Source organism: Ursus americanus, chromosome 19 (genome assembly GCF_024610735.1).
Source record: "Ursus americanus isolate L20-20 chromosome 19, mUrsAme1.1.p, whole genome shotgun sequence".
Classification (NCBI taxonomy): Eukaryota; Metazoa; Chordata; class Mammalia; order Carnivora; family Ursidae; genus Ursus; species Ursus americanus.
The window spans coordinates 13,815,679-13,843,375 of record NC_142145.1 but is presented as its reverse complement, the minus strand read 5'-3'; the positions used below and the strand labels follow the sequence as shown (position 1 = coordinate 13,843,375).

Genomic DNA, 27,697 nt, shown 5'->3' with positions numbered 1-27,697 from the left:
TTAACGTGCTCTTTTCTCATATAGTTTCATGGTTTACTCTGTGTTTATTTCAGTCTCTGCTTAAATGCCTCCTCTTCAATCTGTTTTTCTTCCTGACATTTAACACAACCTGACATTTTATGGCAAATGTTCTATTTCTTATTTGTCTCACTGAGTAGATGGTAAGCTCTATTCACCACTGTATTAACCAGCAGCTAGAACAGTGCCTGGCTTGGAACAGAAACTCAAAACATTATATGCTAAATGAATAGTAGAAGTAATCAGCATAAAACAAAATTGAAAATGGCTACTACTACACATTGTGACATTTCTTTTAGACACAAGACTGACTGAACTTCTACCTTTTGGTTCCATAGAACACTACAAAATTGTTTCTAAACAACACCAAATAACACTGTAGAAAGCTAAAACCACCAGGGTAAAATCTATAAGTGACCAAATAATGATGGAGGAAGCAAATCTTCTTGACAAAAACCAGGTCTATATTCTGACTGAGGTAAATTAGACCTGCTGGAGATAATAACCATTAAAAGAAATCACACCAGTACCAGCTAAAATTCATAGACTTTAAGATAGACAAAAATTAAATAAATGAACCCAAATTTCTTTGTTAAGAAATTTTAAAATATTTGGAAGTAATTTAGTTTCACTTCATATATATTAATTAAAATATTAAGCTGGCTTAATACCGTTTCCCCTGGAAAATGCTCTTCAATAAAAGTGATTCAATATAGGTATAATTCTGATTCAAATTTGAATTCCTAAATATGGGAGCATACTGTCCCAAAGATTAAAACATCTAGTAAAACAAAATAGTATATTTAAAAGAACAGTGTCAAAACATCTTATATGCATTTCAGTTAGTATAGGGCATGAGAAATGAGCTTTTTGGTTGCTGGATCACACTGTTGACAACTTGATCTCCCCAAATTCTTTTTTCAATCACTACTGTTTATCCATGACTCACTTGTATAGTTGAGTATGTAATCAAATACAGAACAGAAAATTATCCCTTTTAGGTCTCATTATTTGGTTGACTGTCAAACACTTCTGTAATCCTAAAACTTTCTTCTCTTTCTCGGCTGCTTGTCCTGTACTCTCTTACGCTTTGTTGCATTCTGAAGGTGAGGAAGCTCCATGTCAGCTCATGCTGTGAGATGGATTAGCCTCAAAATATCTTCCTCAACTGTGATAGGCACTTCGGGTTGTCTGCTTCTCACACCCATTCCAATCCTCTTGCTCTCTAATCACCTTCCAGGTCAGAAGGAACTTGTGCTTGTTAGAGTTCTCCTCATTCAGACATCATTTGAAATCTGTTGGATGGGGCATTTGGGAAACAAACCGTTTCCCTGATGGGAGGGGAAATCTGACGACTTATCTCTTTGCTTCTTCCCCTAACGGTCCTTCTTCCTATCTGGATGGCAGATTTGATGCATGGAGGTATGAGGAGAAAGGCCAAAATCTAAGAAATGGAGGACAAAAAGGCAGGGTTGCTGATGATATCACACCAGCTTTGCACTGCCAACCTCCAGACTCCAAGTTACATGAGACACATAATTCCCTATTTCTCTCAGCTATTACTAGTTAGATTTTCATTATTTACAACCAAAGGTACCTTTTTATTAAGCATTATTTTTTTTAAAGATTTTATTTATTTATTTGAGAGAGACAGAGAAAAAAATGAGTGTGTGTGGAGGGGAGCAGAGGGAGAGGGAGAAGTAGACTCACTGCTGAGCAGGGAGCCTGATGCAGGGCTCAATCCCAGGACCCCAAGATCATGACCTGAGCCGAAGGCAGAGACTGAACCGACTGAGCCACCCAGGCACCCCAGTTTCAAAAGCATTCTTAATGGTTTAATCACTAAGTAATCTTCATGCTCAGATACTTCCTCGTAGTGATCTCTACACAAAATACACAAGCCTTTAAGATGAAGCTAGTTATCAAGGCTGAGAAACTAGATAAATTGTTTATATTTAGAAAAGTTAATTTTAAAGTGAAATAATGTGAAAACAGCTTTCCTACTTCACCTTTTTAAATACTAACTAAGCAATGAGTTGAAAGAAATGCAGTTAGAATCATCTCACTGGTCTGTTACACTGAACTCATCCTTGGCGTTATGGGTCTAACAAGCAAGTCATCAGTATAAATCCCACCTCCACCTTAACCCCTAGGCTTTCAAAAACTATGTTGTAAGAAAATGTTTATCAGTATAAATACCGAGATTGAAAATGAGGATAAAAAGGAGTGATGCTATCAGTGATATCTAGCAAGCGGATATTTTAGCAAGCGGCAAGGTGGGAAGGATGGACTTAGGCTTGTGTGATGAATTAGATAAAGGAAACAAGATGGGCTGGTTCTCAATAGCAAGAAAGGGAATTGCTGGGTTCAGTATGTGACACATTACAGTTGAGGGGTCATTGTGACATTGCAAGTAACTTGAAAAGGTTTAGAAGTCAGAAGAGAAGACATTTATGATGACTTAGTCACCTTTGCCTCAGTTCTCTACGTTGACGTTTAGTTTTTCGTTGTGCTGCTCTCAGGACAGTTAACTACACACACACACAAACACACACACACACACACACACCCCTCTACTTCTCATTCCACATGTTACCAGTTCTTCTTAGTTAAACCTTAAAATCCCTGCTAAAAAAAAATGTATCCACTAAAAGAGATGCAAGAAAGCACATGTCATTTACCAGTTTTTTATTGCATCTAAGTAGCTATTTTTTATGTGATACTGACAAGGTATAAATGTTTTCACTGTTAAATTTGTGTAAATATTCTGCAAAAATACTAAATTAAACTAGAAAGAAATTTCTACTATTTTTAAACAGTGGAAGAAAAACTTTTAAAATTATAATTGTTATTATGGCATATGCATAATAATATGCTAAACCCAGTTCTAGCTTCAACTCATCAAAAGAACATGCAAATTTATGCTAATATTAGTTATTTCTTTCAGCATTGAATATGCCAGTTTGATTCAAGAATAACAGAACTGCTAAGAAGCTTCATATTTATCTCAAGTGTCTTTCAAAGAGGCTGATCGGTCCTGTGCTGAGGCAATTTTATTAGTTAAAAAAAGCAAATAGTTTAGTTGATAGCTTCTCTTTCAGAGTCTTGATTGCTTAAGACTGACTGCTCGAGAAATTCCTTAAAACTTAGAAAAAATAATTCCCATTCCACTTGTCAAATATGTAGAAAATAATACTGAGAAGCTATGTAATTATTGACACGTAGAACAGTTCATTTAAAGCCATGTAAAATGAAATAATGTTAACACATTTGTCTCATACTTTTTTTTTTATGATTTTATTTATTTGACAGAGATAGAGACAGCCAGCGAGAGAGGGAACACAAGCAAGGGGAGCAGGAGAGGAAGAAGCAGGCTCATAGCGGAGGATTCTGATGTGGGGCTCGATCCCAGAACGCCGGGATCACGCCCTGAGCCGAAGGCAGACGCTTAAACTCTGCGCCCCACATTTGTCTCATACTTAAGAAATAACCCAAAAGAAAACAGAATGATATCCCTTGTGTTTTGTAAGCACAGTTATAACTACAAAAAACAAGTCATTAAACTATAATTTAACATTTATGTTTTACTGTTTTCTAGGGAAGCTCTTCACTAACTTGAATAATATTTTAATAACATTTTATTGTTGAAAAAGCATATTTGTCTGCTAGAGGCTCTAATCAACTAATTTCCTCTAATGATAGCTGAACTCTGGCAATAAGGGTACATTTTTTTCTCATTTTTATAATAAACAATCTCTGTTACACCATCATAGCAATCACATCTACCCTCACTGCCTGAACATGGGCAAGTCCAATGCTTCTTAAACATTCACCTTACCTTTTTGATGATAACTGGGTAGTCAGCTGAACCGCTTCAAAAGCACACATCACAAGAACAAAGGGGATTAAAATCTGTTTAAAAGGACAAAAAAACATGCCATGGGTAGCTGAAACATTTGAAAAACTTAAAAATAAATGCTATTTCTGCTTATAGCAATACTTCAACTTCTCAAATAAATTTTATCTGTATTAGTGAAGAGCAAACTCTGAAATAAAACCATGATATCAATGACATATAGAATATTGATGAAATGGATTTAAAAATCTACATCAGTAGCGTATGTAGTATAAAAAGATAAATATCAACATTTATTTCAAATAACACCTAATACAAATTTTTGTTCTAGCTAACTCATTATAATAATTAATGACCATGTTCAAATGATTCCAAGAAAGTATGAGAGGCACAAAATGTCCAAATCAAATAAATTATAGAGCCTGATAATTTGATTCACAGATCCCTGAATCCATCTAGTTACTTGATACTATAACTCTACAAACATGATCTAGTTGCTCTGCCATTGCTTTTTGTGCATTTATCTTAATACAACTTTATTTCTGATTATACAATTCATATTCACTGTAAAATATTTATTAAAAAATTGAGAAAGGTATATTATAATTTATACTAGTTGAAAACCCATAATCCAGAGCTAATACTGTTAATATTTTGAGATACTGCATTCCAATAACCAATTAAAAAAAATATATATATATATATATACTTGCCGTATAATAAAAAAGAAAGAAAATATGGAAAAGATGTGATGTTCAGGACTGCAGAAGATTCCTTCAAGCGAAGGGCATATGACTAAAATAGTTTGGGAGAACCTTCACTTCTGGCCACATCCATCCAAAAAGGCCATCCAGTGCATTATGTCAGTAAAGCTCTGAATGAGGCTGGAGAGTAAAGATGTAGTATTCTAATCTAAACTTTTCCTTTTCTTTACTTTTTTCTTATTTTTAATGAAAGGCCAATGGTCCCCAATAGAGTAAGAAAAGAGCAACTGCTATTAAAAAATGTAAAAGAAAGTTAAAGAAATAATGCATGTTTTAAAATAACTCAATTGGTAAAAAAATAAATAAAAATAAAAGAAAAAATAAATATAAAAATAATAGAAATTGGAACATGAAAAAAATATCTTTTTAACGTTTCTTAAGATTACCTTTGTATTAATGCAGCAACAAAAAAAGGATATTAATCCAATTAAGAGACACATATTTTTAACAATTAGTACTTACATGATCTGAACAGAAGGAAATTAGATTTTAGGCAGATATATACTAACTATATAAAATGTGCCAGGCACTGTGGTAGAGGGAATAAAACAGGCATAACTGACCCTTAAGAAGAAAGGAAAGAACATGAATTACGTTCCATAGGAGTCTGAACCTCCAAAGCTGAGGAATTTGCCATTATCTTGGTACCATCAGCACCCAGCTGGTGCCTGCTGCATCACACAATGTAAGCACTCGATGACGGATCTGTGGAGTGCACTCATCAATTCTAGGTACATGGATTATGAGAAAAGATTATAACATGTGGGCAGTCTCTTGTGGAGCAGAGAGAATCTTTGGGAGCATTGCAGTTCTGATCTGCACTGCCCTTCCCCACACGTTTTAATCATCTGTGATAGGACTTCCTAGGACTTACACAGAATCTGTACTCTATGGAATTTAAGCGGGCTTAAGGATAAAACAAAAAGGTTAACTGTATTTTGGAGTAAAGCCAAAGGGTCCCATCTCCCATTCAGCATCATCTGTGACAGTATCTTCTTTCTGTGCTATTTCACTCTGTCAGAATGACTTTAGTCTTAAAGCCATATAATGTTCCATAATCTTAATGTCACAATGAACTGATAATCTTAATCAGTATCTTAGGAAAATAAGAAAATAAGAAAACTAACCTTCCACATCATCAGGGCTCCCATCATAAAAGGACTAAACACGGTCAGAAAGCAATAGACAGAGGCAAGATCAAAGCTAAGGAACCAACATAAAGAAAAAAGATTTTAGAATTCACATTGTAACTTTAAAAGAATGTTCTACTAAAAAGGTTGTTTAAACTAACTTTCTGAATATTAGGAAGCCACTAAAATGAATGAGGTAGATCTGTATGTGCTGATACATACCAAAATATATCATCCTTCAGTGTAAAAAGCATAGTACAGAACAAAATCCTAACTTGTATTATCTTTTATTATAAATATGCTGTTTTCATTTAAAATTACCTGTTAATAGAAGCTATGTTCCCAGTTCCAAAAAATGCTGTCACTAAGAAGAAAACCTAAACAGAGTTAAGGAAATGCCAAAACAAGTCAAAATTCATACAAATTTCTCCTTCATTTAGAAAAGATATGCCTATTCTACCATGAGGGTAACTTGATTTTTAACCTGTACATTCGGCCATAAATTGTTGTAAGTGAATGCTCCATTTTATCTCCTTGTGAATACATTCGGAAAGAACCAGACTGAAGAGGCAATATGCTAAGAACCGGAGGCGTGGGAGGTTATCCTCACTTGTCACTAGTATCTTTGGGAGGGCATTTTTCTCTTCTCTAGCAGAAGCAAGTCATTCTATTGTATCTGTCGTTGGCCACTGATGATTTTTTCACAAGGAGAACAGGGACCTAGTGCATCAGACAGATATTTTCAGGAGAAATAGTGTTGCAGTTCATATATACTTGCTGTGTGCCCACTATCTGTGAAACGTGCTAGGTTCTTTTGAAGGCTCAGAAAGAAATAAGAGACCGTGTTCAGACCATGTTCTACAATAATTCAACAGAGAATGAGACGTAAGAAAATGTTAAACATCTTTTTGACACTTCTTAAGCTACATCTGTTTTAGTGCAGTAATAAAAGGTAAATATTAATCCTACTGGTGTCTAAGAACTAACTGCTAGGAAAGCACTAGGAAAATACTGCCTGGCCCATTGAAAGGACACAATAAATGTTAACTATTTTATTATTATAGATACCTACACAAAAGTGATAAAGAAACACTAAAGAGGATGTGTGAATTATGACAACTTTCAGTGAAAAAGTGACATTTGAGTTGGTTACTTGAACCTCAAATGTATTCATGGTTCTATTCATTCAACCAATCAACCTACCAACATTTATTGTCTAGTATATGCCAGAGGCAGAGATAGACACTAAGAACATAAATATGAATAAAATAGTTTCAAAGTGCTCACACGTTAACTAAGATTATGATAATATATAGAAGTATACGAGAAGCATTTTAAGGTTAACAGGGGAGAAATAAAAGACATAGTCAAGAAACATTAAGAGGTGTGATAGAAGCTTAGGGTTTATTGAAGGATACAGTGAAGATAAAGCAGGAACATAGATTGGTGGCATATCAATAAAAAGCCTTGACTTTACTGTGGAGACAATGAAAAGCCAGCAAACATTTTAGTTGAGTGATATAAACAAGAAATACTAGTGACAGTGAGATATTCAAATCAGGGAGATAAATAATTATAGGCAGGAAATACAATTGGGAAGCTATTTCAGTAGTTCATGTCAGGGGCAAGGATGGTCTGAACTGGTGCATTGGGAACAGAGATGGAGAAGGAGGGGAGACAGTGGGACTTTAGAACTGGACAAGAAGTAGTTAAATATGACAAGTTTGACGGCCTGTGTGACTGGGAATACGGTGATGCCATTCAATGAGATGAGGCCTGCCAGAGAGAGACTTTGGAGAGGAGTGGGTGGTGTTAGTCAGTTTGGGACATATATTTTGGTGATGCCCAGCAGAATATTGGACATATGGCTCATGAGGTCAAGACAGGTCAAGGCTGGAGAAGTAAATCTCAGAGTAGTCTGCATGGAGGTGTCAGTCAAAGCTATAGATGAGGGTGACAGGATCCAGGCAGTGTAAGAGGAGGAGGTTAAGGATAAAGCCTGGAGAAGAACATCATTCAAGATCAGACAAAGAAAGAGTATGTTTTAGTGAAGGAGAATAGAGATGATATAAAAGCTAAGAAGAGGACCTAAATCATGTCCTGGAGGTAAAGGGAAAAGAAAGAGAAGTCAACAGAGTTGAATGTTGTAGTGGTCAAGTAAAACTGAAGCCCAGACTGCGCAGTCAGGGAGCCCCTGCAGACCACTGACGGTAAGCCTCGGCAGAGACATCTGACGGATATTCACAGAGCGACTGTAAGCCACATTACTATGTGCCAGGCACTGCTTAAGACTTCAAGATACAGTACATAAGTGGGGAGGAAATGATAGCAGCAACGACAGATTTTTCTTTTAAGGAGCTTGGTAGAAAACAGAAAAGACAAGATGAAATGATACTTTAGGGGGACGCAGGGTTCAAGCGAAGAAGTGTTGATTAGTAGAGGGTGAGTGGAAGGAGCCTGCAAAGAGAAAGAGAGCAAAACTGAGGACAGAAGCAAGAGGTAGAGGAGAGAAGGACAGCACCACGGTAAGTTCAAAGGAAATACCTCCCTACGGATTTCTTGAAGCCTGTCAGCCAGCCTTCCCAAATGAGACTTAATTCTGCCATATTGTCTTCCAAACTTGTAACACTAACGACTTTCACACAATATTGCCTCTGATGTGATTCAGAAACCTTGTGAGGGAGATGTTATAGAACATGAATATAGTATAAAATACACATAGAAAGTGCAAACCAAACTCATTATAGTGGTTTCTTCTGGATGAGGGAAATTAGAGTGGAGCTGGGAATTGAAAAAAAAAAAAACTTTAGCTTTAGTGGTCATGTTTTAATTTTTTAAAAAATGTGACAAAATATTAATTGTTGATCTCTTGGACGGTGGGACTACACACATATACATTTGCTTGTTATATAATTCTGCATGCTTTTCTACAGTTTCGACATTTTTTAAAAACGTGGACTATATAAGAAAATTATGGTTGAGAGGGGGTTAAATGGCCTCCAAGTGGTCACTATTAAGTAAGCAGCAGAAGTACCTCCCAACAATGGGAGTTGCAGCACCTTAAAAGTCCAAAGGATACAAGGAAAAAGGCCCTCCGGACATCATCCAGATAGAGCTGTCGAAACTGGGTTATATCAGGATTGTAGGTGAACTGGACACTGGTGACCTGTGGGACAATAAGAAATACATGAACACACAAGAACAGTTCACTTATTTCTACCCTCGAAGGCAAACTTCCAGTCTGATACAATAGCTAGAAAGTTATCCTGCACTGACAAAATTAATCAACAATAAAGCTGTTCCTATAGCTCAATTACATCTTAACACAATCTGCCAAAAGGTAGAATACATTGCTAATAATAGACTGAACAGAGTTGTAATATTGCTGAACGTATAATAAAAGGGAGAATCAGGCTTTTCCTTATCCTATATAAATGCTTCACTTTTAAGTCCCTATATAACTCTTCCCTTTTCTAAGTCCTGATTTCTCAGTGTCCTGATCTTCTAAAACCCAGCTATGGTATCACATTTAAAAAGCATGATAAAATCAAATATTTCTGTTTCTTTCTTCTTCTGTTAGTTAGAAATTATTTTTGCTATATACAAATGCAAAATACACCTATTTTTGGTAAAATAGAAAGTCACTCAATTTCAACAAGACGGAGGCACTTTTGCTTAATCCCCCTCTCCCCATAACAGAAAAACTCATGAGTGAGTTTAAAGGGAAAGTTTCCCTTCCTCCACTATCCATGTAATTTTCCACTAAGTTCTCTGGATGCTTTAAGACTTCTTTCTATAAAAAGAAATATCTGCTTTCTGTTAAAAAACAGAATTTAAAAAAGGACACAATGAATCTCATTTTTTGATTTAATATTTATTTAATATTAAAATATTTACTATTTACTATTAAGGACAGTCTGACCATTTACTAGAATCTGAACAAAACTGTTTTCATGTACTGTTTTAATATTCCAGGGCTGAATGTTAAAAACCAGTAATTATTTAATATACTTCAATAAAGGTTTCATTACTGAAATTAATTATTCTAAATTATCAATTACTCTGTAAGCTCAACAGGAACCAGTTATGGATGGATCAATGGATCAAATATGAAGGTGTTTTTCTGCAATATTCATTTTACCTGACCTCAGTAAAACTGTAAATATTCTATCACCAATGGTTTATAATTACCTTTGGTTCTAAAATAAAGGCAAGAGACATCAATTTAACTCTATAGCTCAGCATGATAAATGTGTCCTTAAAATTTAGCTGGCTTTTAGCCAATTCAAAGTGTACTGTGTTGAATAAACAGCCTAAGATTTGGACTGAGGCCACAGTCACTAGGGTGGCAGAATAAGCAGTTTGGAGTAGGACCACTAGAAAGAGAAAAACAACACTGCAAACACAAATGTCACCTTACAATCAAATTCATGGATTGACTTGTGACAACATAAATATTCCTGTGACTACAATAAATTGAGGGAAAGAAAAATTAGATATGAAAATAGAGGAAAATAAGATAAAGAGCATTCTTTCTCCTTCACTCCTTCTTCTGCGTTGATGTTTTTGTACATCAGTGATTCTCAAATAATCTCTAAGAAAAGCCCAACCTATTTAATGCCTATAAAAGAATAAAATCATGCTTTTCTGTTATAAATGAACAATTTTCTTACAAACTGTTTAGCTTATTAATCATTAACTTAATTATGACTGCCTTAAATGGTGCATAATTTTTGATGAAATAACACCGCAACTTCCTTACAGAATAGGGAATATTTTAATATTCTCAAATAAACACAACAATGATTTTGACCAGCTACCTTCTGTTTGTAGGAAACACTGGGTTGCTTCAGGGTTTCTTGCTCCACCTGTATCCAGACAAACATTAAGCACGACAGTACTAATGGAAAGAGAGCTTCATACCTAAGAGGCAAGGCGGTTTGGGGTAGAAGTGGGAGGGTAGAAAAGAGAAGAAAAAAACATTAAACAAGTAAAAATGCAAATTTATGCTGAGAGGTCTTTCTCAAAATTAAAACAACCTTGATAATACTTCAAAGTCACAATATCACAAGATTTAAATTTTCTAGGCTTTTCAGAAGAAGAAAGTGGAAAAGGAAAGGAACATTTAAATATCAACCCCAACATCATCTTTTCTGAAATTTATTAAATCTTGAGATCATTATAATTTTAAAACAGTAGAGATATTTAGAAATCATTCATAAGGTAAATGACAAATACACAAAAAAGGAAAGAAAACATTAAGACAAAGGTAAAAAGACAATACCTGAGTTAAAATCATTAATATACATAGAAGAGCAAGACCAATGTTTCAAATTTTTAAAAAAAACTATAGGAAGATAGCACGTTCACATCACATTTATCCAGTAAAAAAAATCTTGTCAACAAGAGCATAATGAAAACTAACTCTCATACTCTCTATATAGGAATAAACAATTTCTGGAAGGTGATCCAACACTCTGCATCAAGAATCTCAAAAATATTCATATACCATAATCCAATGATGTCACTTCTAGGAATTCACCCTGAGAAATAATCCAGTACAGATTTACTCTGAGAAAATAATCCATAATGGGCACTAGAATTCTCATATGAAGATGTTTGTTGTAATACTGTTTACAGAAGGGAAAAAAAAAAAAAAACCAAAGACAGGAAACAAGCTAGGGAGTGATTAAATAACGTATGGTACATCTCTAGGCTAGTATAATGTGGACATAATGTGGACAAAGGAGAAATGTTCATGAGATAAGACAGTGACAGAAGTCTTTTCTAATTCTCTTCCAGCCTAGTTAGGGATAAATGTGCCACCTTTGTAATCCCTCAAATAGTTCCTCTCCCACCGTTTTAATCACATGTTCACTGACACGCATTTCCTGCTAGTTTGGAAAAGCTCTGTCAGTCCTGTCACCACTGCAGGCCCGGCTAACAGTAAATATTTGCTGACTGAGTTACTTAAGTGGAAGTTACAAAACAAAATCAAACTAACCAAACCAAAATAAAAAAACTTTATTTCTTTCAACTTTTTCAACTACTGAATTCTATTCCATTTGGCACTACATGAGAAGCCAAAACACGAGAAGACAAAAGAAGCAAAATGCTTTAAATTCTATCATTTTTTGATAGAATAAAATAAAATATAAAAATAAAATAAAATAAAATAAAATAAAAATAAAAACTGAAGACCAGGCAGAAGGAAGTATTTGGATTTAAGAAAGCATACACAAGTCACTCGGTATATAAGATGTAGAATGCCCAAGTACATGAACAAACAATTATATATATATATGAGAAAATATCATTAGTAAAACAGGTACAAAAAATTTATACAAAGCTGTACCATTTTTGACCTATTAAAATAGCTGTTGATGTTCTTATTTAAAAATGAAAATACCAAATACTGTGAAGGATAGGACCCCCCATCAGTTACTGGTGATATTATAAACTGGTACTGTTCTGAAGACAAAAGTAAAAAAAATAAATGAAAAATAAATTCATACTCTATGGTCCACCTATACTACATGTGAGAAATGAACAAAGGAAATAATAGAAACAATATAGAAAGCTTGTGCACAAAAACATAACTCAAAATATTATAATAAAAAATGGAAAAAATAAAACAATCAGAAATAGAGGAATGGCTAAGTGAATCAAGGTTCATCCACATCACAGAATATTAAATATCTATTAAAATGATGGTTAGGAAGCCTATGAGCCACCTGGGACAATGCTTCTAAAATAATGTTAGGTATGGGCATCTGGGAGGCATAGCTGGTGAAGCATCCGACTCTTGATTTTGACTCAGGTCATGATCTCAGGGTTATGAGGTAGGGCTCTGCGCTCAGTGTGGAGTCTTCTTGTGACTCTCTCTCCCTCTCCCCAATCCCTCCCCCCCTCACTCACTCTCTCTCTCTCTCAAATAAATAAATAAATAAATCTTAGAATAAAAATAATATTACATAGAAAAGAAAGATAAAATAGTACATGGACTATAATTAATACTATGTTAAAAAGACAAACACAGAGGTAAGACTGGAAGAAATGTATCAGAATATCAGCAGGAGGGGTAGGGTTAAGGGGATTTTTCCCCTTATCCATACTTTCCAAAATGTGATCAATACTACTTTTACAATGACTTTTAAAAAATAATTGAAAAACAAATGTTGACTTAGAATGCCTGTATCCTAGTCATTCTTTAAAATTTAGTTCTACTTCCACGGGAGTCCTTAATGACACCAATTCAGCTCCCCTACTCAAATTCTTTCTCTAGCCACTCTTTGTATCTTTCAATTCCCAACCTAATTAAGTCACAATAACTTAACTGTTGCATTCAGTAATTGCCTAACACTGTAAAATAAAGTCCTTATTTTATAGCAGCTTACAACTCTATTATACACCTGGGGTAAGCTAATTGTTCTGCCTGTTTGTCTAGTGTTCAGGACACTGGAGATGGGAAAGAAAAAACAATTGTTGATTAATTGAATCAAGAAAGTGTATACTCTAAGCAAAAGAGGACCATGATTTTTTTAAAAATATTCGGTTATATATGAAAGTATTCTTTCCTAATATATGAAAACATAAATTTCATAGTTCTACAAATAGTGCTACAGATTTATTTCCTTTCAGAAACTATAAACTATAATCATTTTCATTTGTAAAACATAGATGAATAAATCTGATAAAGACAATCTTCCTATGGGACTTTATTTCTTCAGACAATCAATATCTTGTATAGAGTCTGCATATCTGAATTAATAAACTGAAATGCCAATAAAATGTCATCACAGGCTCACAGTGTACATAGTAAAACCTTACAAAATTAGGATCTGCTAGTTTGGTCTCTGTGCAAATTCAACAGGGCAGAAAAGGCATTTAGCTTTGTATTATAGTTTGTCGAGCAAAGGGATAATATAAATACAATTTTGGCAAGAAATGTTTAACAAACTTGAGAACTATTTTCAAGCACTTCAATAGCTTCCATTTGCATAAAAATAATGAAATGCTGATTGAAATGAATCTTCTTTATTCATTAAATCAAGGTTACATTGTTAGAATTTAGGATTACTATTACTGTATTTCTGTAAAGTAATAAAACTGCATTTCTTTTAAGTATCTTATAATTCTGACTATTCACTAATTTACATAGAGAACCCTCCAGATTGTCCAAAACAGTGATGTGGAACAATCAGGAAGACTACAAGTTTTGCAAAACTGATTTGAAATTGAAAACTGTACTAACTGAAATTGTTAGACTGTGCTGTTTTAGGCTATCTCTGTTGCATTTTTCTGCAAAAGGAAATATACTTTCTGATGTTGAATAATATATTTCTTAATACATTCAATAATAAGGTCATACTCATTATTACTGTTCTGACTTTACACATGATTTTTGCTTTTCAGATTTTCTTAAAATAAATGTGCTTATGGTAATGCTTTGGGTATCTTTATGACTATGAAATTGATGATTTAAAATACTACCATATTTATCCCCAAGTTACATGATTAACTCATTATACATTATGAAACATTTTTTCACTCAAAATTCAACTTTAATCATCCTTTCTTCCTTCCTTCCTTCCTCCCTTTTTTTTCTAATCCAGTAAACCAGATCTATTTCTAGATTTGTATTTCTTAAATCTTCTACACATTTCTTTAAATTTGTTTATTGCTTCAGAATGTGAAGGCTCAAAAAAGAAAAGGATTGATTATTGCTTTAGAATGTGAAGGCTCAAAAAAGAAAAGGGATTGATTATTAAGTGACTGTGCAGAAGTTGGCACATATGTCTGGAACCTATCAAATACATACTTTCTTAAGGCAACCTCTAGGTCAGATCTCTTAATGAAATTCGTGTGTCACCCAAAAATAGTGAGTTAGAATAGAAATTATTTTATCTTTCGTCTTCTTATCTAGACTAAAAACTAATTCATATATAGTTTGATGGTTTCTGATTGTAACTAAATTATTTATCCTGAAATTTCACCAATAAAGGGGAAAAGAGTGAACAGTTTTGTTTTTGTTTTTAAGCAGGCTTCACGGAGCCCAACATGGGGCTTGAACTCAAAATCCTGAGATCAAGATGTGGGCCGAGATCAAAAGTTGGACACTTAACCAACTGAGCTACCCAGGCTCCCTAAGAGTGAACAGTTTTAAAGTCTCATTATGTTTATCACTCTTGAGTAAGCATACGCTGATAGACTTCCAGTTTTATTTGAAAATTCAAAGTTCTAATCTCAAAGAAAGCCCCTCTTCAAATCTTATTAGGTAACTGGTGAAAATTTCCATGTTGCTTATATTACGTCTTCACATCTGTGTTTCAGATCTGGTTATGCAGTAGAAAAGAAGGCAGGAGGTGTGGGGGTGCTTTGGTAAGAGAAGGTTTTGCACCCCACTGGATCTTCTCTTATCTGAGGACTACAAGAACTCCTGGGGCCTATGTCACTTAGGATATTAGGGCCTATTATGAAAAGATTTTTTAGAACATCCCTCTAATTCTGAATTAGGACAACTAAGTTTCCTAAAGAATGAACCTAAGTCTTGGACCCAAAGTGGCTTTACAAAATCATCTAAACTGGGAATAATCTGTTGATAGCACAATGGTGAATCCCGAGATTTAGCCTAGTTGGGATTAAGATTTTCTATTTGGGCCAAATTTTGAGCTACCTATGAGCGATGGTGATTTGTCTGTTCTATACAATGTTGTTATAACGTACACGTTTCTCACCCTCATAAGCATTTACGTAAGGATGAACTAAAATTCAAAAGCAAGTAAAGAATCCTTTTCTTCAAAGTAGATGCAGAGATTGTATCACTGCTTCACTGACTTCTAGAGAACATTTCAGGATCCACCCCAAATCAAGATGCTAGTTTTTGTTTTGTAAGAAAATTTAAATCTTAAGTAAAAATGGATTCTTTAACTTCTGGGAAAATATTCTGAAAGTTTCTGAATCAAAAGGAATATTTGGACTTTGATATATGTAAGAGTAAAAAAAAAAAGAAAATATATTCAAATAAGAATGAACAAATCAAGGCATAATTTGAAGTGCATGAAAGGAATGGAACAATGCTACAGTTCTTCTAAGTCATTGTTTGAGACTTCAAATTCCTCCATAATCCATCAGAACTTTCTAACACTGTATGAAATAACACTTTAGCAACTTCAGGAAATAAACAGAAAGACAAAGACAACAGGCAATACTATGAAAATAAGAAAAAGAAAACAGAAGATTTAAGATCAAGTCATATATAATTCTTACAAAGTAGAAAATATTTATAATTTATTCCTCCAGATTTATATTTTTTTCATTTCCAGAGGTAAAATATTCAAAGAGAAATGTCAAGATCATTTAAAACTTGCTACTAAAAATTAAATTTTAAAAAACAGTTTATACCCTGTGCTTAGAAGTAGGTAGGCTGACATCGAGGAAAGAAGTATGCTAAACAACCGCTCAAAGAGACTTGTAGGACTCAGCAGTGGTAGGACGAAGGAAGAGGCTGCAATAAAACAAAGCAGGGCAATGTCAGTACGACAAACACCACGTATATGAGTTTAGAAGCACTGATTCTAGTATCATTTATAGAATTTATTGTTTCTGTAACTTCTCAAATGGGCTGTACTTGTCCTAATCATTTCTGTAAGAAATTTGAAACTTCACATTAAAAAAAAAAAAGATTTTATTTATTTATTTTAGAGAGAGAGTGCACACACACGCACGCAACTGAGCAGGAGTGGGGGGTGGGCAGAGGCTAAGGGAGAGGGACAAGCAGACTCCCCACAAAGCGTGGAGCCCTACAACATGGGGATCGACCCCACAACCCCAAGATCATGACCTCAGCGGAAATCAAGAGTCAGGGGCCTAACCGAACGAGCCACCAAGGCACCCCTGAAACTTCACATTTTTACATTTGATCTTAGCCCAAAGGCTGAGAAGCGATGAAACTTCACATTTTTAATTAAAATTACATTTCATTATTTTATCATATTTTGGCTCAGGTTTTCTCAATTTTATTTAGCTTTGTTCACTGTAATATTAACCACTAAATGAGTAATTTGTTATTTGCTAATATAAATAATAAAAAAACATAATACAACACATTGTTCAAGATTCAGCCAATTTTCTCTTAATTAGGCATTTAGTTCAAAGACAACTTATTCCCCAAAAATTAATTTTTCGTAACCTCTTTCTCCTCCTCCCAAGTTTTCCCACTGCAAAGTATGCATTGACAGAGGTAGCGTGCCACTCAGAAAATGAAAAACAGGAGAGGATTTCCCCACACAAGAGTTGTAGTAAGAGTAATGAAGTAATCTTTCCCCACAGGACAAGAAAGCAAGTACTTCGGTAGAAGGGCAGCAAGACATTAACTCCCCATTTCTATTTTGGGAAGGAAATATGCCTACATTCCTCATCACCCTAGTTCGGCAGGAACCATGCATGGAATTAATAAACACTCCAGAGTATGGGGACAGATGACTTGGGATAAAATCCTGGCTGATTCATTATTAACTTTTTAACCACGGGGCAAGTTTATTAACCCATCTAAGTAGTATTCCTATTTGTCAAGTGGAGAGGATATAAATAAATAGTTATGAGGTTTAAATACAACTTCACCTGTAAAATGCTCCCTGAGCATAGTGCGAGGGATACAGTAGGTGCTTAATAACTGTTAGCTGCTATTATTATTGCTAATCAACATCTACCAGTAAGTTATATTTAAAGACAATCTCTTTCAAAGTCAAGTCACTACAAGATGTAAGACTCTGAAGGTTATATTGATAGTCCCCTAGACAAATAGCTTCTGATCTTTTTCAGATGTGTAGTTCCAATACTGTTATCCTCACCTGATACATATTTTAACAGAAAAAAGTAACATTTTAATATTTCTTATTATAAAAGCCAGTTCAAATGAGACCTCTTCTGTAAAACTTTACTTTCTATCCTTGTTTTACTTTTGTTTAAAATATTGATGAGGTGCTAAAGGGGGAAATAAGAGTCCCCATTCTGAATGACACGTTAGAACCAGTTTCATAACATATAATCCATTTGGAGATCACAGCACATTACCAGAAAGTGCTCACTGGAACTAGACTATGGTGAATTAGGGCCTGGAAAAGATCTCTGGAGATACTGCTGACCTACCTATGAGTCAACTATCTCATGCCTTACAGCACTTGCTAGGCATCCTCTAGTACCTAGTTCTCTCAGTCTCAAGGACTAAATGTCTTATTTAAAATGTATGCTCAGGGGCACGTGGGTGGCTCAGTTGGTTAAGTGTCTGCCTTCAGCTCAAGTCATGATCTCAGGGTCCTGGGATCGAGCCCCACATCAGGCTCCCTACTCAGTGGGGAGTCTGCTTCACCCTCTCCCTCTGTGCTCACTCTCTCTCAAATAAATAAATATAATCTTAAAAAAAATAAAATAAAATATGTGCTCAGCCCACAAATAAACCTCCACATACACAGTCAACTAATATTTGTCAACACAGCCAATAACACTCAGTGGCGAAGGACAGTTTCTTCAACAAATGGTGTAGAGAAAACTAGATAACCACATGCAGAAAAATGAAATTTGACCTCTATCTTACACCACTCACAACAATTAACTCAAAAGGGATTAAAGACTCAAGCATAAAACTCCTAGAATATGGGGATAACATTAAGGATAACACTGTTCTCAGCAATAATTTTTTTTGATATGACACACAAAGCACAAGCAACAAAAGTAAAAATGAACTACACTGACTACATCAAATGAAAAAGTTTTGCATGTCAAAAGAAACAATCAACAAAATGAAAAGGCCACCTGTGGAATAAGACAAAATATTTCAAACCATATATCAGATAAGGGGTTAATATCCAAAATATATAAAGAACTCACAGAACTCATTAACAACAACAAAAAATCAAATTAAGAAATGGACAGAGGGGGGCGCCTGGGTGGCACAGAGGTTAAGCGTCTGCCTTCGGCTCAGGGCGTGATCCCGGCATTATGGAATCGAGCCCCACATCAGGCTCCTCCGCTATAAGCCTGCTTCTTCCTCTCTCCCCCTGCTTGTGTTCCCTCTCTCTGTCAAATAGATAAATAAAATCTTAAAAAAAAAAAAAAAGAAATGGACAGAGGAACTAGACAGTTACTACTCCAAAGAAGACGTCCAAATGGCCTAAAAGCGCATGAAAAGATGTTCAATATCACTAATCATCACAGAAATGCAAATGAAAACCACAATGAGGTATCACCTCACACCTGGTAGAATGGCCATTATAAAAAAACAGAAACAGAAAATAACCAGAGTTGACAGGGATGTAGAAGAACTGAAAGCCTTGTGCACTGCTGGCGGAAACGTAAAATGGTGCAGCCACTATAGATATAGTATGGAGACTCCTCAAAAAATTAAAAATAGAACTACCATATTATCCAAAGATCCTATTTCTGGGTATTTATCTAAAAGAACTGAAAACAAGATCTTGAAGAGATATTGTACACTCATGTTTACTGTAGCATTATGCACAGTAGCCAAGACATGGAAACAATCTAAGTATCTATCAATGGAAGAGTGAATAAGGAAGATGTGGTATATACACAGATTGGATCATTATTCAGTCATGAGAAAGAAGGAAATCCTGTCATTTGTGACAACCCCAAGGATCATTATGCTTAGTAAGATAAGCCAGGCAGGGGCGCCTGGGTGGCACAGCGGTTAAGCGTTTGCCTTTGGCTCAGGGCGTGATCCTGGCATTCTGGGATCGAGCCCCACATCAGGCCCCTCTGTTGGGAGCCTGCTTCTTCCTCTCCCACTCCCCCTGCTTGTGTTCCCTCTCTCGCTGGCTGTCTCTATCTCTGTCAAATAAATAAATAAAATCTTTAAAAAAAAAAAGTTAAAAAAAAAAAAAGATAAGCCAGGCAGAGGAAGACAAATATTGTATGATATCACCTATATGTGGAATCTAAAAAGGCCACACTCATAAAAACAGAGGAGAATGGTGGTTATCAGGAGTTGGGTGGTGGTAGAATTGGGAAGATGTTTAAAGGTAGAAACTTAACAACCATTAGATAAATAAGTCCTAGAGGCCTAAGACAAAGCAAAGAAATTATAATCACTAATACTGTATTATAAACTTCAAAGTTGCAAAGAGACTAGATCTTAATTGTTCTCACCACATAAAAGAGATGACATTATGTGACATGATAGAAGTGTTAGCTAACACTACAGTGGTAATCACATTGCAATATATAAATGCATCAAATCAACACACTGTATCCCCATACCTTATACAATGTGTCGTGCCAGTTATATCTCAATAATTGAAAATAAGTAAATAAAATATTCTTTTGAAAAATAAATAAATAAAAATAAAACAAATGCCTAGAGGAACGTTTATGCATTTGGAAAAAAGCAGTAGACTGAATCTCACCCTCCCAAAACAATGACAAAATCAATAAGGACAATAAATAAAATGATATAGGACATTCCAAATTTGGAAAGAAGCACAGGAACTACCGCACAATATGCACATAACTACAACATAAGAAAATATGACAGAATTGAGACCAAGTTTAAACATGAATATTTTCACTTAAAAGAAAAAAACTCAAATTGGCAAACATAGCAAAACCCAACTCTGTGCTGAATAAAAGAGACAGACTTAAAACACAGTGATTCAAAAGGCTGAAAATAAGGACAGGACTAGGCAAATGTTAACAGTAAGAAATTCAGGGTTGCAATTCTGATACCAGATAAAGTACATTTCAGGCCAAAAGGCAATAAATAAGACAAAGGGGGACACCTTATGATGTTAAAGCCACATTCCACAATGATGATGTAACAGTTATGAATTTTGCTACAAAGAACACATCGACTACCTACATAATACAAAATTTATATGAGATACAAAAATATGTAGAAACATACTACTAACAAAAAACTGTAACACACCACTCTCAATATTATAGGATAAATTGACAAAAAAACAAGAAAGAATATAAAACCACATAACCAACAAAGTAGATATTCTGGATATATACTGAACAGTACAGTCCTATAAAAGAGACTACAGTTTCTTTTCAAGTACATATGGAATGTTTACAAAAATGGATCATACACTCTAGAGCACAAAGAAAATATCAGTAGGTTCCATAAAGTGGAAATAGTACAAACAACCATGTTGGGCACAATGCAATGAAACTAGAAATTAAAAATAAAACAAAAATTAATGAGGTAGCGAAAAGAAACACAAATTAATAAATCAAAATCCAAACTCTTTGAGAAAATAAACAAACAGGACAAACCACTAGCTAAGAAAATCAAAGAAAAGGGGAAAAGTGCAAATACACAAAATAGATGATGAGGGAAATGTCTAATGATACAGAAGGAACTGCTTTTAATCATTAAGAGATTACTTTGCATCCCTCTATACAAATAAATTGAAAATCTAGAAGAAGTGTTTAATTCCTTAGGCAAATATGGTTTCTCAAACGAATCCCAGCCGAGATAAAAAACTTAAAACAGGCCAATTACATATAAGAAATATAGGAAGTTATCAGGGAAATACAGAACAAAGAACTACGTTTGGATAGTTTCAAAGGGTAACTCTTCCAAAACTTTACAGAACAGATAGGTCAATGTTATCTAAATTATTTCAGGGTATAGAAATCAAAGAGAAACTTATTTTTTTATGAAGAAGTATAATATTGATACCTAAACCCGATAAATATAGAACAAAAAAAAATTAAAGGCCAATATCATTTATGAATACTGATGAAAAAATACTATCAAATGGACTCCAACACCATGTTAAGAAAATAACACATTATAATAAAATGTGTTTTAGGGGTTTGTATAAGGAATGCAAGGATGGTTCAATACTTGAAACTCTACTGGTAATATTAATAGGCCATATTAATAGGTCTAAGAAAAAAACACATTATTTCTATAGATGATGAAAAAGCCTTTGACAAAATTCAACACCCATGCATTCCTAATAAGAACTCTAAATAAAACAAGAATGTATATACTTTCTTTACCATGACAAATATATGTACTTCAATCCTAAAGCCTGCATCTACATTAATGGGGAGACTCCAGAGGCATTCCCACTAAGGTCAAGGGGAAAAAAGAAAAAAATCAAGGAAATTCACTATCTCCACTTACTTAACATTGTTCTGGAGATACTAGCCAATGCAAATGAACTAAAGGAAACAATCAGAGGAATAGGAACAGAAAAGGGGGGAAATATATATCTATATTTGTAAATGGCATGATAGTATACTTGGAAAATCCTAGAAACTTAATGATAAACCTAACTCAAGAAATGAAAGAATTCAGTAAAAAAATAGAATATAAAATCAACATGTAAAATCAATAGCAACTTATACTCAATAATAGTAGATAAAATGAGTGAGAAAAGCCCATTTACAATAGCAACAAAGCAGATAAAATACTTAATTCCTAACAAGAAATATTTAAAGCCTATATGAAGAAAACTATAAAAACTACTCTTAGAGGCACGAAAGTAGACTGGAGCAAGTGGAAAGACATCCCTTGTTCTTGGTTAGAATGTCTCAACATTACTCATGATTAAAATATAAGGTTTCCCTAAGTTAATTTACATATTTAATATGATCTCAATAAAATTTCCAGCGGCCTTTTTTTGAAGTTTGAGCAAGTAGATCCTGAAGTTCTTACTTTATTGAAATATACTATGTACTCTCTGTAACTAAACCAGTATATTATTGGCACATGAATAGACATATAATTGGAACAATATAGAAAGTCTAGAAATAGACCAGTGTATCTAGTGTATGACAGAAGTGTTACCTTAAATCACTGGGGCAAATAGTCTTTATTAATGATACTGGATAGCCGTTTGGAAAAAAATTAAATCCTTTCCTTAAACCATATATTTACAGTAATTAACTCTAAATATATCAAGTATTGAAATGTAAATGTAAAAGTATGCAAGTACTAGAAGGAAATATGAGTGAATTCCTCTATAACCTAGGTATCAAGGAAAGGCTTTCTAACTATGACTAAAAAGCCAGACGCATTAAAAAAAGACTGATCACACAAAAACAAAAATCATTTGCAGGGCAAAGGACATCATAAGCATAGTCAAAAGACAAGTGACAAACTGGGAAAATTTTTTGTTACATATATCATAGGTAAAGGACTAATATCCCTAATTTATAAAGAGCTTTTTTAAAAATGAAAGCAATGGACCAAAAATTCTATAGAAAATCAGGAAAAAGAGATGAATAGATAATTCCCAACAGAGATATAAAAATGGCCCTTAAGCATGTGAAATGATGTTTGACCTCACTCAAAATAAAAAAAGTGCAAATTAAAAACAGAGAGATACCATTTCTCAAACACAAAATTGGCATAAATTTGCTGACTGGCATAAATTCAAAAGACTTTGGTGAGGCTATGGGGAAATAGGCACTCTTCCTACCTTGTTGGAAAAAAATGAAAAATGGTACACCTCTGGAGGGGAATTTAGAAGTATCTAAAAGTACTACATGTGCATTTACCTTTTGCACCAGTAATACAACTTCTAGGAATTTATCCTGAAAATACACCTCTAAAAGTATGAACTATGCATATTGCTCAAAGTTATTTGTTGCAGGATTATTTGTAATTAAAAAAAAAGATTACCTACCTAAACATGAAAGCATAGGAGACCAGTTAAATAAACAATGGAATACACACACAATGGAAAACTAAATAGCTGTAAAAAAGAATAAAGAAGAGCTCTATGAATTGATATGAAGTGATTACCAAGAGGTATTAAGTGAAAGAAGCAAAGTACAAAAGAGGATATATAAAACGCTATCCCTTTTGTGTAAGAGAGGAGGAAAAATAAGAAAACCCACTTATGTCTATTTATCACTGCAAAGAGAAACACATAAAGGATAACCAGAAAGCAATGAAGGTTATAGCCCATGAAGGATTAGGGGTACAGGAGAATGGGGTGAAAGTACCACAGGCAACACTTCCACCTTTTTGTATAGTTTCTACGTTTGGAAGCATGTTCTACATACATAAAAAATTAAATTAAAAAGAATAGGAAAGGAAAAAAAAAAACCAAAACAGCAAACTGAAACAAACAAACCTAGCTGTAGTTCAAATGAATACCATAATCACAGTGAACAAAATGGAGGAAGGGAGGGAAGCAGACAGGCAGGCAAATCCAAATAAATATGAACATTAATATTTAACCATAAACCCTCGGTCTTGGGCAAGGTGAAGTGTGGGGGCAGAGTGAGAATTACAAACAAATCTCGAACAATAGTAAGTTTTTTTTATTGTGACGGTATGGGTGAAACACTCCTGAAATTGCTTTAGATGTACCATAGGACTGAACAAATGAGTACACGTGTTGGTGTTGTTGGGAGCCAGGGTTAGTTATCATCATGGGAGGAGCATATAAATATGGAATGGTGGAAGGCAAGAAAGAATAGATAGAAATATAGATATCAGTATGAACTTATGATTTCTGTAATATGTATAGGTATGGGTATATGCATGTTTATGTGCATATATGTGTGCATTAATGTGTGTATATGGATCTGTATGTAAGAGAAGTTACATGTATATAAAAGCATATATTTCCTAGCTCTGTCCATTGAAGAGCAAAGAAGCAAAGACAGCCCAGTAGTGATGTGTACATATGGCCCTAAGATCTTGGTGTCTAATACCATTCACCCAATTAAAAGAACTATGGCTCCTCAGAGAAATAACCAATTCCAGAGCTGGGACAGTGTGAATATAAGGTAAACCTTATAAGGTAAACATTTTCTTAATGCCAGAAAATAAGAAAGTGCTCAAAAAAATTAAGGGAGGGTGGGTGTCCATTTACAAGCTAGCTCAAAGGTGCTCTCTCTAGCCAAGTTTGGGACAATTTGAAAACCACAGTATCAACAGTAATGAGTTATAAATCTTTGAAAAAAATAGGTGCTCGTGAGTCCATAATAATAATAAACAGATAAGTGAGTGAATGAATGAATGAATGAATGAATAGGAAAGAATGGAAGATTCTTACAGGAGACTCTGGTAAATGCAGTAGGAGTCATTTGTAGCCATCATGACAATGACTGGATCAGGAAAGATTTATGAATGGATGCTACATCTAGGGAGAAATTTTGATGAGGATATTTGCTGGTCCTAGAGTATGTCCCCACTGACAGCTTATTAGTTGCAAGGGAGGGGGAAAAAGTAAATTTACAGTGAAAACACTGGGCAACACACCTTGATAGGGTGATGGAAATTAACATCAACAATGAGGGACAGATAGAGATCATATGCCTCCAAACGTGACCCTAGGAAGGGCACAGCATCACTTATGCAGTATTCTGGCCATAATACATAAGCTCAATTTAATTACAAGGAAACATCAGACAAATCCAAATTGAGTAACCATCCGTTGCGGGGTGGGGTTGCAGTTGGTTATGTTCTTCAAAAATGTCAATGTCATAAAAGACAAAGAAAGAAAAAATGCCATGAACATTGCTAGGTCAACTGAAAAATTAATATAAGGATGGCAGAAAAAATAAAAATACTGACTATGGTATCTAAAAAATGTTACCCATACATATATTCATAAACACAGATGAGGGACAAGCACATGAAGTGGAGGATGGCTTTCTGTAATTCTGGTAAATGTTCTCTTTTTTTTTTAAACCTTTTTAGAAGTTTTAGATATTTAAAAATGAGATATAATGAAATGCACACAAATTGTGTTTTCTTTGCTTCTTTTCTTCACTGTAGTTTACCCCTAGGTAGGTAAGAAAACTAAGGAGGTGAGCCAGGCTGCACTGGAAAGGAATGAGCAACAGCTGCATTGCTACTATGGACGTTGGACCTCCTATTTGCCATATACTGTTTATCTGCCAGTGTGTATTGTATGACTGTGCATTTGTGAAGTTATGCACTATGACAGTAAGATTTCCCTTTAATACTACAGTTCCCATTCATAGTTTTTGTTTTTTCTGGGGAAAGAGAGAGCTCATTACGAATAGTCACCTCACTAGAATATTACCCACCCCTTCCTTGCAGTTTATAAGCTCCAAAAGGGCAGGGATTTGGTTTATCTTAATTATTCTCAGGGAAGAGAACAGAGCAGTGCCAGAGCACAGTACAAACTGAACGTACTGTTTTTTAAATGAAGGAGCAGTCATCAATATTGTTCATTCTAAGTGAATATAAATAGTAATTTTATTAAATCAAGATAGTTTAATGGAAGGCCTACAGAACAGCCTCCATCATTTTTAAGGTAAAGTTCCATCCAAAGATCTTTTTCTTTTTTAATGATGAACAACAAAAATCATTAAAAAAACCCAAAGGGTTTAAATTAGTTGTCACATTATTCTTAGGTATCACGAAGTGTCTTTTTTTTTTTTTTTTTTTTAAAGGAAAAACCTAGACTTCAAGCTTGCCTCTGTCTTGTCTTCTAGTTGGAAGGAAAACCCTAGGTCCTTAAATTACTTCTGTTTCCTTCACATGCACATTTCAGGATCCTTAAGAAAAGGTACTAGAGAAGAATGTGTTTTGAAACATTTAACTGGCTTTATAAAATGTGTAATGTGTAGGGAGGTGACTAATCAATGTTATTTTCAGCAAGGGAAATACAGATAAAATGAACTGTTTCCCAGTCACTGTGTTAAGAATGGAGAATTTATGAATTGACATGAAATTTCAGCATAAGAATTTCTTCTCTTCGGGAATTCCTTAGAGTTTTATTAGATGTGAATAAATATACAGCCTTATATATACATATATATACAGCCAGTAATATTCTATCAAGTAATTCTTATTAACACATGAATGGTCACGGAAGTTCTAATTTTCTTTGTCAAATTCCAGCATGAGATAGAAATCACAGCTGGTTAAACCATATTATTTTTATTCAACAAAATTATTTCTTTCAATAACAATAATATAGATATAAATGGATAATTTTAAGACATGACTTGATATAATAACATTAACTTATTTAGTTTGATTGCCCTCTTACCTAATGTTATCCAGCTAATGATCTGGTTAAAAAGAGGCAGCCCTTGTTTCTTGCGCAAACTGTCATGGGTCGTATACACAACGCACATGGAAAGCACGATGCTCAGCATCTGAAAGTAAATACAAAACACATCAGTAGAAGAGAAGGTGGTGAGAGACCAACTTATATATAAAAAGAATCCTTAGAAAAGTGCTCGAACAACTGGAATCTAGCCCCAAAGCTATTGAAATTAGACCAGCTCACCGTCTCACAGCCAAGGCTACAAGATTGAACTCTGGCAGTAAGCAGAGGCCCTCCTTTACAAGCACGAAATAAGGCATTTTACATTTTCAAGAGTAGTCTGGTATACGTGATCACACTGTATCTATTTAGAAATATTCATTATTAACGTCGAAGATTTCTTAACTCATGGAAATGCAGACGGTGCAACGTGGTTGACTGTCTTCTACCTGTGGCCCTCACCCAGTCATATCCATTGATTCAACACATATTTGTGGCCTGAACGTTCACCTGGTACTGGGAACACAAGGAGCACATTTTTCTCCAGGGAATATATATAAACTTGTGGAGAACTGGTAAACTATGGTGTGTAGGCTGGTGGCCTGTTCCTAGAAATACTGTTTTGTTGAAACACAGTCACTTATGTGTATTCTACATTCATTCATTTGAGCGTAGTCTACAGCTCCCTCTGCACTATAGTAGTAGAGCTGAGAATTTACAACAGACTCCATATGACCCATAGCCTAAAATATTTATAATCCGGCTCTTTAGAAAATTATTTGCTAACCCCTGAACTAGTGGATTATTTGCCATTTTTAAGAAATGACATAGCTATGGCTGTAAATAAAGTAAAATCTCCTAGAGATCAGATTAGCAACCTCATCATCAATCCTTGAGATACCTTTAATT

The 27,697-nt window shown here is 34.6% G+C and overlaps 1 protein-coding gene across 2 annotated transcripts in view; it reads right to left on the bottom strand.

Annotated features, from left to right (window-relative positions):
- Nucleotides 1-27,697, bottom strand: part of PIGN (phosphatidylinositol glycan anchor biosynthesis class N) — a 111,606-nt gene that overhangs the window by 19,308 nt on the left and 64,601 nt on the right. For both annotated transcript variants that reach the window (XM_045790217.2, XM_045790218.2), the window contains 7 exons: nucleotides 26,789-26,897; nucleotides 16,173-16,275; nucleotides 10,589-10,691; nucleotides 8,848-8,934; nucleotides 6,090-6,145; nucleotides 5,766-5,841; nucleotides 3,857-3,930 (listed from right to left, as the gene is read on the bottom strand). In XM_045790217.2, the coding sequence (XP_045646173.2) occupies nucleotides 3,857-3,930; nucleotides 5,766-5,841; nucleotides 6,090-6,145; nucleotides 8,848-8,934; nucleotides 10,589-10,691; nucleotides 16,173-16,275; nucleotides 26,789-26,897 (608 nt within the window). The remainder of the gene's footprint in view (nucleotides 1-3,856; nucleotides 3,931-5,765; nucleotides 5,842-6,089; nucleotides 6,146-8,847; nucleotides 8,935-10,588; nucleotides 10,692-16,172; nucleotides 16,276-26,788; nucleotides 26,898-27,697) is intronic.